Source organism: Heloderma suspectum, chromosome 3, assembly GCF_057233095.1.
Source record: "Heloderma suspectum isolate Gila_16-S chromosome 3, 16-S_ref, whole genome shotgun sequence".
NCBI lineage: Eukaryota > Metazoa > Chordata > Lepidosauria > Squamata > Helodermatidae > Heloderma > Heloderma suspectum.
The window spans coordinates 20,935,260-20,947,831 of NC_139460.1; the positions used below are offsets into that span (position 1 = coordinate 20,935,260).

The 12,572-nt window shown below is 45.5% G+C and overlaps 1 protein-coding gene across 1 annotated transcript in view; it reads right to left on the reverse strand.

Moving 5' to 3' along the window:
* Positions 1-10,670, reverse strand: part of LOC146349396 (uncharacterized) — a 113,970-nt gene extending 103,300 nt beyond the window's left edge. The window contains exons 1-2 of the mRNA XM_084845409.1: positions 10,531-10,670; positions 8,148-8,273 (exon numbers count right to left, since the gene is read on the reverse strand). Of these exons, the coding sequence (XP_084701535.1) occupies positions 8,148-8,273; positions 10,531-10,670 (266 nt within the window). The remainder of the gene's footprint in view (positions 1-8,147; positions 8,274-10,530) is intronic.
* Between the last annotated feature and the right edge of the window lie 1,902 nt (positions 10,671-12,572).

Genomic DNA, 12,572 nt, shown 5'->3' on the forward strand with positions numbered 1-12,572 from the left:
AGGTAAGCATGGAGAAAACCCAAATGAATTTTAATTTAATAAAACCCTTTCTAATCCCACCCCCTTCCCAGCCATTGGTCTTTTAAGGCAGGCGTGGGCAGAAAGTAGATCTCCAGAAGTTTTGGACTTCAATTCCCTGCATTCTTGACCATTGGCCATGCTGACAGGGGCTTCTGGGAGCTGACGGGCTTCTGGGAGCTGAAAGCTGAAAGATCTGGAGAGCTACCTTCTGCCCATCCTTTTTAAGGCTGCTTTCATGTGAATGTTAAAACTGAAGAGTAAAATATATGAGTGGGACCTGCAACAAATGTTGCAGTATGTGGAGAGCTCCTGTTCACTGTTCCAGTTAATCAACCAGGCCCACACGCCATTCCATTCCCCCTCTCACCCGGTTTTCCGCCATCCCCAGCAGTTAGCCTTCTGTGACCACAGAGCACGCTCAGTCTTTATTGGACTGGCGGGTGTCAGGGTGGGGGCTCCTTAGGCTTTTCTTTTCCTAAAGTTTTTTTTATACTTTTGCAAACCTTAGGGTTTCCCTGCATTTTGGAAACCTTTTGGAATCCCATACCTCCCTCTCGTGCATGGATGGTGGCATTTTGGCTATGTAAGCAACAGCACTCACACCGGAACATCAGAAATAAAAGGATTTAAAAACACACACACACACAGAGTTTTAAAATAGAACAAATGTAAGAACAAAGGAAACTTGTAGACACGCGGCGTTGCATGATAGCAGGCAACTAAACATTTTTGTTGTTCATTCGGTCAGTCGCTTCCGACTCTTCGTGACTTCATGGACCAGCCCACGCCAGAGCTTCCTGTCGGCCGTCGCCACCCCCAGCTCCCCCAAGGTCGAGTCCGTCACCTCCAGAATATCATCCATCCACCTTGCCCTTGCTCAGCCCCTCTTCCTTTTGCCTTCCACTTTCCCTAGCATCAGCATCTTCTCCAGGGTATTCTGTCTTCTCATTATGTGGCCAAAGTACTTCAGTTTTGCCTTTAATATCCTTCCCTCAAGTTAGCAGTCTGGCTTTATTTCCTGGAGGATGGACTGGTTTGATCTTCTTGCAGTCCAAGGCACTCTCAGAATTTTCCTCCAGCACCACAGTTCAAATGCATCTATCTTCCTTCGCTCAGCCTTCCTTATGGTCCAGCTCTCACAGCCATAGGTTACTACAGGGAATACCATTGCTTTATGGTCTGCAAAGGTCTGCAGAGACATCACACTCTGCAGACCTTTGTTGTCAGTGTGATGTCTCTGCTCTTAACTATTTTATCAAGATTTGACATTGCTGTCCTCCCAAGAAGTAAATGTCTTCTGATTTCCTGGCTGCAGTCAGCGTCTGCAGTAATCTTTGCGCCTAGAAAGACAAAGTCTGTCACTGCCTCCACGTTTTCTCCCTCTATTTGCCAGTTATCAATCAGGCTGGTTGCCATAATCTTGGTTTTTTTTGAGGTTTAACTGCAACCCAGCTTTTGCACTTTCTTCTTTCACCTTCGTCATGCGTTCCTCAGCTCCTCCTCGCTTTCAGCCATCAAAGTGGTATCATCTGCATATCTGAGATTGTTAATGTTTCTTCCAGCGATTTTAACTCCAGCCTTGGCTTCATCAAGCCCAGCCCGTCGCATGATGTGTTCTGCGTACAGGTTGAATAGGTAGGGTGAGAGTATACAACCCTGCCGTACTCCTTTCCCAATCTTAAACCAGTCCGCTGTTCCGTGGTCTGTTCTTACCGTTGCTACTTGGTCGCTATACAGATACTTCAGGAGGCAGACAAGATGACTTGGTATCCCCATCCCACCAAGAACTTGCCACAATTTGTTATGATCCACACAGTCAAAGGCTTTAGAATAGTCAATAAAACAGAAATAGATGTTTTTCTGAAACTCCCTGGCTTTCTCCATTATCCAGCGGATATTGGCAATTTGGTCTCTAGTTCCTCTGCCTTTTCTAAACCCAGCTTGTAAATCTGGCAATTCTTGTTCCATGAATTGTTGGAGTCTACCTTGCAAGATCTTGAGCATTACCTTACTGGCATGTGAAATAAGTGCCATTGTTCGATAGTTTGGACATTCTTTGGTGCTTCCGTTTTTTGGTATGGGGATTGGGGATATAGGTTGATTTTTTCCAATCTGTTGGCCATTCTTGTGTTTTCCAAATTTGCTGGCATATGGTCTGCATCACTTTGACAGCATCATCTTGCAAGATTTTAAACAGTTCAGCTGGGATACCATCGTCTCCTGCTGCCTTGTTATTAGCAATGCTTCTTAAGGCCCATTCAACCTCACTCTTCAGGATGTCTGGCTCTAGCTCACTGACCACACCATCAAATCTATCCCCGATATTATTATCCTTCCTATACAGATCTTCCGTATAATCTCACCACCTTTTCTTGATCTCTTCTGCTTCTGTTAGGTCCTTGCCATCTTTGTTTTTGATCATACCCATTTTTGCCTGGAATTTACCTCCGATGTTTCTAATTTTTTGGAAGAGGTCTCTTGTCCTTCCTATTCTATTATCTTCTTCCTCTTCCGTGCATTGCTTGTTTAAAAATAATTCCTTATCTCTTCTGGCTAACCTCTGGAATTTTGCATTTAATTGGGCATATCTCCCCCTATCACTCTTGCCTTTTGCTTTCCTTCTTTCTTGGGCTGCTTCCAGTGTCTCAGCAGACAGCCATCTTGCCTTCTTGGTTTTCTTTTTCTTTGGGACGTTTTTTGTTGCCGCCTCCTGAACAATGTTGCGAACTTCTGTCCATAGTTCTTCTGGGACCCTATCTACTAAATCTAGTCCCTTAAATCTATTCTTCACCTCCACTGCATATTCATGAGGAATATTCGTGAGCTCATATCTAACTGATCTGTGGGTCTTCCCTATTCTCTTTAGTCTGATTCTAAATTGTGCAATAAGAAGTTAATGATCTGAACTACAATCAGCTCCAGGTCTTGTTTTTACCAACTGCATAGATGTCCGCCACCGTTGGCTACAAAGGATGTAGTCAATCTTATTTCAGTGTCGACCGTCTGGTGAAGACCATGTATAAAGTCGTCTCTTAGGTTGTTGGAAGAGAGTGTTTGTTATGCACAGTGAGTTGTCTTGGCAAAATTCTATCAGCCTATGTCCTGCTTCATTTTGTTCTCCCAGACCATGCTTGCCTGTAATTCCAGGTGTCGTTTGACTACCCACCTTAGCATTCCAGTCTCCTGTAATGAAAATAACATCTTTGTTTGGCGTACTATCCAGTAGGTGCTGCAGATCCTCATAGAACTCATCTACTTCTGCTTCATCAGCATCTGTGGTTGGGGCGTATATTTGGATCACTGTGATGTTAAATGGCTTACCCTGAATTCGAATTGTGATCATTCTGTCATTTTTTGGATTGTATCCAAGCACTGCTTTAGCCACTTGATTATTAATTATGAAGGCTACTCCGTTTCTTCTGTGGTCCTCTTGTCCACAGTAGTAGATCTGGTGGTCATTTGATGTGAAGTGGCCCATTCCGGTCCATTGCAGTTCACTGATACCCAAAATGTCTATATTTAATCTTGACATCTCCCCAATAACCACATCCAATTTGCCCTGGCTCATAGATCTTACATTCCAGGTTCCTATGGTGTGTTGATCTTTAGAACATCGGATTCGTCGTTCACCACCAGCACCATCAGCTGCTAGCCATCCTTTCGGCTTTGAGCTAGCTACGTCATCATATCTGGGGCTAGTTGAACTTATCCTCTGTTCCTCCCCAGTACCATTTTGACCATCTTCCGACCTGGGAGTCCCATCTTCCGATGGTATACCAACATATCTCTGTTTTACTGATCCATTTAGTTTTCATGGCAAGAATACTGGGGTGGGTTGCCGTTTCCTTCCCCATGGATCATATTTAGTCTGACCTCTCTGCCATGACCTTCCTGTCTTGGGTGTCCCTTCATGGTTTAGCTCATGACGTCATTGAGGTGCTCAAGCTCCAGCACCACGACAAGGTAACGATCTCCTTTGCTGAAGTAACTAAAAATACTTGAACTAAAAATACTTCTATGTTATTTATGTCAAATTATTTATATCCCTTGTTTTACCTAAGCAGCTTGTACATACAAATAAAAATATACTAGCAACACAACATACTAAAAATATAGTAAGGAAAAAATTGTGGTTGCATGAGACAACTTATCTGATAGAACAGCAGAACATAGCTATAAAATGCCTGCTAGAATGAAACAAAATTTCAGCATCCAGCTAAAGATGGGAAGAAAGGGAGCTTGTCAGATCACCCTGGGGAGAGAATTCTAGAACTGCAGTGCTACCACTGAGAAGACCCAGTTCCTGGTACCCACCAACTGAATGCCCGCTAAAGATTGGATACAGAGCAAGGCCTCTCTAATGCCCAATTCATATGGGCGAAGATCTGAGCAATTCCATATTATATCCAATGGTGCAGTGGATGCAGGGGTGGAACATTTTTATTGGCAGGGACATTCCAAATTCCCTGTTCCCTCTGAGCTTATCTGCAATTCTCACAGTAGCTGGGAGGAAATGGATTTTTCCAGCAACAATATATTGTTCCCTGTTGTAATGCAAAGTGTTTTGCAATGGCTTGGTCTTGAATTGGCAGTTAAGACCCATCTGCTTACATGCTCCTGGTGGAGATAAAACTACTAGAACTGGTTTGTTGATATGGATCAACACAGGGACCTGCAATTTTGGACTCTCCTGGGGGCATAGCTCTGGGGACTGCCAAAATGTGCACCTCCACTTCAAAATCTACCCTACACCACTGATTGTATCCCAACAAAAGCCCTGGGGGAAACAACACAGATTTAGAGAGCAATCTTATGGCGGGGGGCGGGGGGGGGAGGATAGTTGGGATTCCTGAACCCAGGCAGTGGAGGCTGGTGGCTCTGATTTCGGTGGGGCTGTGATTCTACCCTGGGTTTTAGTCAGAACCACCAGAACTCTAAAGGAGCTATCCAAGGTGCTGAACCCAGTGTCAACCCCCCCAATTTGGGGTTCAGCACCTTGGATAGGTCCTTTAGAGTTCTGGCTGGCTCTGACTAAAACCCAGAATTGAACACAACCCCACCAAAATTGGAGCCACTGGCCTCCCCTGGACCCAGGAACCCGAATTCCTCCCCCTCCCCCTCCCAGCCAGTGTAGAGAGAACTGCACCTGCTACCTCTCCAAGGTCACAAAGGGGATGTGCTGGGCGGGGGCGGGAAGAGGCCGAGACAATTTATGCCATATCCCCAGGCCTCCCCAGCCTCCTTCCCTCCCCCTCCCAGATGCTTCAGCAAGACAGGCAAAAAAGCCCATCCAGTGAAAATACAGAGCGGGGAAAAAAGATCGCCACTGTTGCACCTCCCGCTCCGCTTTGGATGGCCGTAAGCCTCCAAGTTCAGAGGCTCCAAGTCCCCACAGGACTGCGCCCTTAACCTGACCCGTAAATAATAAGAGTAGGCTGTCCAACCAACCCCTCCATTTCACCTGCTGCTCCCAGTTTCTTCATTTCAGTCTCCTCTTTGCAGATCCCTCCTCCCAGTCATCCTTTAGTTAGCCAATGGTCCTTTATTTCATTGAAACATCCCTTCCTACAAAGTCAAAGGAAAACATAGCAGATAGCCCCTTATTTCCAATGACAAAGGCCCAAACCACACAGTCTGATCTGGAAGCCCTGTGCCCATTCCCAGATGTATGCAGATACATTTGGGTTGTGGTTGGTTAGGAGACAGGGGTACACTTTTATTACTTGGTGACATGTTCCAGCATTGACCTGTGTTGTTGAGTAAAACAAGTGGGACCTGCAACAAAATGTTGCAGTATGGAATGCTGCTGTTCAGAATTCCAGATACTCCCTTCAATTCTTCTATCCCCCCTAGAATAGACAATCAACATTCCATGGACAGTGATCAATCATTGGGGGGCGTTCCCCTCTCAAAAGAGTTTTTTCCCTCTTTTTTTTCTTTGCAAACCTTGGGGTTTCCCAGATACTAAGATACCTCCCTCTTGTGAATGGGTGGCACCATTTTGGCTATGTAAGCAATGGCACTCAACTTCAGTCACAGAAAGAATAATGTCCCTATATTTGGACAGAGAACTTCTGCCCATGTCCCCCGTGGAGGAATTTCCACTGCAGCATCTTCTTAGCAGCAGCATCTTCTTAGAATATGTTAGCACTTTGATCTTCAAACAAAACTGGGCCCGCTTCAGGAAATGTGGTGCAATGAGCAAGAGGCCCAGAATTTAGCTCAGTGGTAGAGCACACGCTTAGCATGCAAAAGATCCCAGATTCCATCCATGGTTTCTCTAAGTAGGGCTAGGAAAGGATCTGGCCTGAAATCCCGAGAGCAGCTTCCAGTCAGTGTCAGTGGTACTGGGCTAGATGGACCAATCTAGATTCAGTATAACGCAGCTTCCTGTGTTCCTACGTTCTTCAGGGCTCCTGCGTTCTTCTTGTAGCTGTGCTACTATTCATCTGGAGCCTATATGCTATAATGTGTGAAGCCATAGAAAAACTGACTTACACCCTCAGTAAAATCACGTAGTAGAGTCCTTGTAGAACTGTAACACTTCTGGCTACATTGCTTCGCCACGGCCACCCCACCCCCTCAGGAAACATTCCCTGCATGTAGAAAAGTAGCGCATTAGGGATGAGCTGAACTAGAGCCATTCTGCCTTAACGTGCTTGATTTCGGGATGCAAGAAGTTTTGTTTTGGTTTTGGAGAACATTCTAAAGATGCAGTTTTCCACCTGCAGTCTGAAATGGTACAGTTCAAGAAGGACTCTGCTGTGCAATTTCTGGTGAATATGGAGCTGAGCTCAGCTCGGTATTAATACAAGCTTTTGGCCTTATTAAAGGTGCAGTTCTCCAATAACAGCTGAAGCTGCTCAGCGAGAGAGTAAGTTCTCTCATTTTCAGCTGTTATGGTGACCTGTAATCCTTATTGCTGCGCATTCAACGTTCAGGTGAAGACCGCATAGATTTTATGTCAACAAGTCTGTGTGTCACCAGAGCAATCTCAATTATGAAATGTAAACAAATCCACATCTGGCCCTTAACCAAACACTCTACAGGGTCAAATAGGATTTTCCACTCTGTGTCCAACCACAATAAATATATGATTAAAGACTTAATTCCCCTGGCCTCCTCGGAATACCAGCTGAATTGTTTGCATTCTATGAGGCAATGTTCATCAGGAGGTTGGTGTAGAGAAAGCTCTTGTTGCTTTGTTCCCAGAGCAAAAGATGAGAAATATAAAGAAGGATGGTGGAGGATCTACATTGCAGCCCCTTTCCTTTGTGCTGGTATGGTTTTTCAAACACAATTGTTGCTCTGTGGGCCCATGTCTATTAATAAAGTGCAATACACACTGTGTGCCACACAGATGAAATGTCACTCCCCAATGCCTAGTGTTGTAATTGTGGGGAAGTAGGAGGAGTTTGAAATGTCGCGTGTGTTTTATCATTTGTGTTTATAGCACGAGCACATACCACAAGCCACAGAATACTGCGGCAATTGGGGGAGAAGTGTAGATCATGCTGCTGTCTCAGGATGCTTTGTCGTTGCTGCTGTTAAAGTCCAGTAACTGCATGCTTGCCTTCGCAGCTGTGGAGGAATGCAGATTTAAACATAAATTAAGTGGTTATTCACAGCAGCACTGCTGTGTAGGTGCGCAGTAAAAAAAATCTGCAAAAAAAGAATAATTGTGGAGCTCCTGTCAGCAAATCCCAACAAAATTCATGTGACGAAAGAGGAGGAGAAAGGCGGGCTGGGGGAGAGGGAGGGGAAGTCATGCTGCCATTTCAGGATGCTTTTTTCCCCAAGTCCAGTAACTACAGGCGCACCTTTGCAGCTGTGCAGGAATGCAAGTTTAAGAATAAATTGTGTGGTTATTCACAGCTGTGCAGCTGTCTGGGCGTACAAGAAAAAATAGCATCCTCCCTCAAAAATCACAGATTTCCTGCTTGCAAATCCGATCAAAACCCATGCAAGGAAAAGGCAAGGAAGGCAAGAGAAGGAGAAGGGTGGGGGGAGAAAGGGGGGAGATGTCACAAAACAGGTTCTAGACCTTTGAAGCCACTCCACCTGGTAAGAGTTGTAACACTGGTAAATTGGAATACACATAACTTGAGCCTTGTTCACGGATTTACCTGACCGTGTCAGGGTTTAAGTGGTTAGAGAGTCTGAGCTGTGCACTCTGGCCCCACACGTGTGTCTTGGGGTGTGCTGCTGCCCCCGCCTCCACCTCCTTCAGTGCAGACCTTGTTGTGCTGAATCTGCAAGGTCTGAAAGGGAGTTCTTCTTGTGTTCAAGCCTGAACAGGGCTTTGGCATCACACAGAAACCGCCATCACCAAAAAAATCATCATAAAAGTAGTTTGTTGTCAGTGTAAACAATACTGGGCTAGATCAGGTGCTTAGGCTTCAAGCCCAACCCACTGGAGGCATCTCCTTGGAGGGCATCCCCCACTGTTATCTCCAATCTCTGGTCGGGGATAGCTGGAGGTGGTGGCATTGGGACTCGCCAACGCTGGAGAAAGCAGCTGCTTTCCCCACCTACAGGTGAGTCCCAACAGCCCTCATCCCTGCTGTTAACTCCAATCTGAGATAACAGTGGGGATGGGGGGCGGTGCGGGGCCCTCCCCTCACTGGGGAAAGCAGCGGGTGAGTCCCCTTCTGCCTGCCCAGTCTCCGTCTTGCAATAGGAGAAGGAGGCGGAGCTGGTGAATCAAGTGAGTCCCCTTTGCTCCTCTGTTGGAGAAGCAAAGAGGACTGTCTTTATAAAAGCATGATTTTAAGGTGGTGTTGTAATCTTTTTATTTTCTTGGTGTTTTATCTTTCGTGTTCACCACTCCAAAATCTGTTTTGGACATGGAGCGGTATACAAATATTGTAAATAAATTAAATTAAATTAAAGCTGCTTCTCCTTCATGTGCCCCACTCCTTCCTGGGGGAAGGAAGAATGGTGCACAGTGCCAGTGGAGTCCCTGCTGCCCCTCTGTCAGGCTGGATCTACACTTACCGCCTTTTTTCGCTTCCAATGAGGTTTCACTGCCCACCTTTCACACTACGCAGTAGCCGCCTCGAATTGGAACCGGAATTTCCCACTTCCGTGCTCCCGCTTTCAATACCCTAATATCCTGGTATTTCCCCTTAATGTGCTCTGATTGTCTGCCTTTGCTACCATATCTAGTCGTAGTCCCCCCCCCCCGCCTGTCCATATGCGGCGGTGTTTGTATTTCCTTCCTGTCCAATCACAGCTCTCGACAGCCCTATGTCTTCTTCCGGCTACCGATCACACAGCTTCCTCAGTAGCCCCCATTTCCTCAGCAACAAGCAAAGGGCTGGATGTGTGCATGCTTGTTTGATCTCAGAAGCTGAGCAGGGTTGGTCCTGATCAGTGCTTGGATGGGAGACCACCTGGGAATCAGGCTTCCTGCACTGAGCAGGAGGTTGTTGTATCCCTTCAAATGAGATTAAGTTTTACTCCCTCCTATCCCCTGCTCCGGATGTTTGCTTTTTTTAAATTAAGGCGTTATCCTCACAGAATCGGGGCTTCTCTGCGATGTTTTTTTTTCTAATTGAGGCATGATGTTCGAAGCTTCGAAGTTGTGAAAACAGCAGGAAAACAGCACAGCACTCGAGTGTGAACTGAGCTTGCACATTCGATGAAGCACTGCAACGGGGAAAATGGGTGAGTGTGAATAATCACGTTTTAATGCAAGAGCGTTTAACCTGATGGTACACCAAATTCATTGCAATGGTGGGCACAATGTAGATCGGCCCTCGGAGAAGCAAACAGGACTCAGACACTTCTCTTTTGCATGCCCCACTCCTTCCTGCAATGGAGGAAGGAGACAGGGTGCACAAAGATTTGGTAGAGCTGACCTAGTCTCCGGAGGAGTGACGGGGGCTAGTCCGGTTTGGCTTTGCTGCGTGCAGGTCTTCCCTAACCAGGAAAGCCCATGCACAGCAAAGCCTGGTCCCTGTCCCCCATGCCAGGTAGAAGCCAGGGAGCAAATGATATCAGGTGTGTGTGGCCCATGGAGGGCTGGGTGGGGAGTCATTGTCAAGTGCCCGGTTTCTTTGTGATCCAACAGAGAAGTCAAAGTGCGAAACAGTTGCTTTTATTATGCAAACTACAGTTAGATTAGCAGTGTCTCAGCTTACAATCGGAATCCATGTACAGCCATCAACTCTCCAAACAGCTTTGCATAATACAGGACCACATAGGCTACAAGCAACTCCCTTTGGTTAATGAACTACGTTACGTAGTTGCAATGAAAACTGGCAGCACCTGTCTCTTCAACAACCTGAGTGGCCCGTCAAGCCCTCCCTTAGAGTGGGACTTTCCAGAGGGATCTTACCAGCACAGCCAGCCTTTTGGAGCGCCCTATGAGCTGCCGTTGCTCCTCTCGCTTAGTCTGACATCTCACCCTGGGACCTGTTAGTTCTAACTCCCCCCGCTCCTGCTCCGGTATTCCCACAGGTGAAAAGGACCCTGGCTAGCTACTTTCCAGCTGTTTAGCGAGACGACTTCCGCTCTGGGACTGCCGTCTCCCGCAGCCTTGGCACTTCAGCAAACCCCTCCACCACCTCTCCCTTAGCCTCTGAATCACTCATGTCTGTTGGGGGTGCCTTGGCAGAGGTGCTGGGCCCAATCTCTCCGGTCATCCAGGCCCCTGCCCAAAAGTAATTCTGCACCCCTGAGCTAGGTGGACCAGGAGTCTGACTTGCTATAAGGCACCTTCCTCTATTCCTGTGTTAGAGGCAGCTTTGAATTTGGGCAAAGGGTGAAACAAATTGAGGTTTTTGTAGCCGCTGGCAAGAAGCAGCTTCGAGGGCCTGCAAAGGCATCGTCTTGTGTCTGGGGACTGACACTACGTTGGGACTGGCATTGCCTGCTCGCTCCCTCTCTGCTGCTCACTCTCTATATTTGTAAGAAACCAATATCGCAAGCACACCCCAAATCTCCAGAATTCTCTCCATGAAAGAACAACGAAGTGCCTAGCACCTTAAAGACTAGCAAATGTATTGTGGCAGAAGCTTTTGTGGACTACAGAACTTTCCCTTCCATACCGTCCCTGTAGTCCTGTGTGCCTCTTCCTCAAATCTGGTACAGAGGGGTCTCCAACCCTCTACAGCAGATTTTTGAGGGCACATGGGAGGCTGCAGGGGAGAAGAAATGCCACCATCACTATTCCACTGACAGAAGTCATCCTATTGGCAGGAGGGATTAATTGCACACAACCCAGTAAAGGCAGCGGGAAATGCATGGCCAGCCCAAGAGCGTATGCTGCATGTAGCAAAGGATAACACTGTCCCTCCTCCATACAGAAGCCAACTGGACTGGCGGGTGAATCTTTTTTTCTTTTCTTTTTTGAATATATTTTTATTTTTTTTTATATAAATGAAATAAACAGTACCAAAATTACCAACAACCTTATCAGTACTTCAATTTCCCAGCAATACAATATTCTGATGAGGACACCACAGTAACAAAAAGAGAAGAAAAAAGAAAGAGAAAAAAAATAAAGGGAAAAGGGAGGAGGAAAGGAAGCGGAGAAAAAAGAAAAAAAATTCTTTCCCCCTCGCTCCCCCCTCCCTCTCCCTCCCCCCTAAAGAATTGAGTTTAAGCTCTAACACTCCCCCGGTCTCCAATGTCATTCTATTTTAAAGACTGTATCTATAACCTTAACAATCTTACAATTTAATAAACAACCTTACATTTCTATGTCATATCATCAATCTTATATCAAAGAAAGAGGTCTAGAATTCATTCCCAAAAGCCTAGTATTATTAGTAATAATAATAATAATAAAATTATATATATATATATATTATAATAATAAAACAATATAAACCTTCAACATTCAGTAATATGTTTTATACTAGATATATTATCTATTTTAAAATAAAAGCAAGAAAAAACAAGAAAAAAGAAATTAAAGAAAATAAGCAAATATATATATATATATATTGTTGTTGTTCAGTCGTTCAGTCGTGTCCGACTCTTCGTGACCCCATGGACCATAGCACGCCAGGCCTTCCTGTCCTGCGCTCTCTCCCGGAGCGTGCTCAAGTTCATATTCATTGCATCAGTGATGCTATCTAGCCATCTCATCCTCTGCCGTCCCCTTCTCCTTTTGCCTTCAGTCTTTCCCAGCATCAGGGTCTTTATAATCATTTATCTTCTGAGTTAGCCTGGATCATATAGGCTAAATAGAAACAATTAACAAAGCTTGTTTAAAAATTCCAGTTCATGGAGTTGTAACAAGATTCTCACACATTTTTACGCTCAGCCAAGCCTCCGCCATTTCATGATTTTGAAACTTCTTAATCTGACCTTCAGACATAATGCAAAGAGTAGCAGGATATTTTAAGTAGTATTGTAAGTTCATTTGTTTTGCCAAGTTCTTTGCTTTGATAAATTGCCTTCTTTTATCTGCCACCTCTTTGATGTAGTCAGGAAATAACATAACTTTATCTTGTCTCCAGGAAAGACTTTGAGCTTCTCTTGCCAAGTGCAGGATATAATTCTTTGTGGAGACTTTTGCAAATTGAGCTATGATGGTG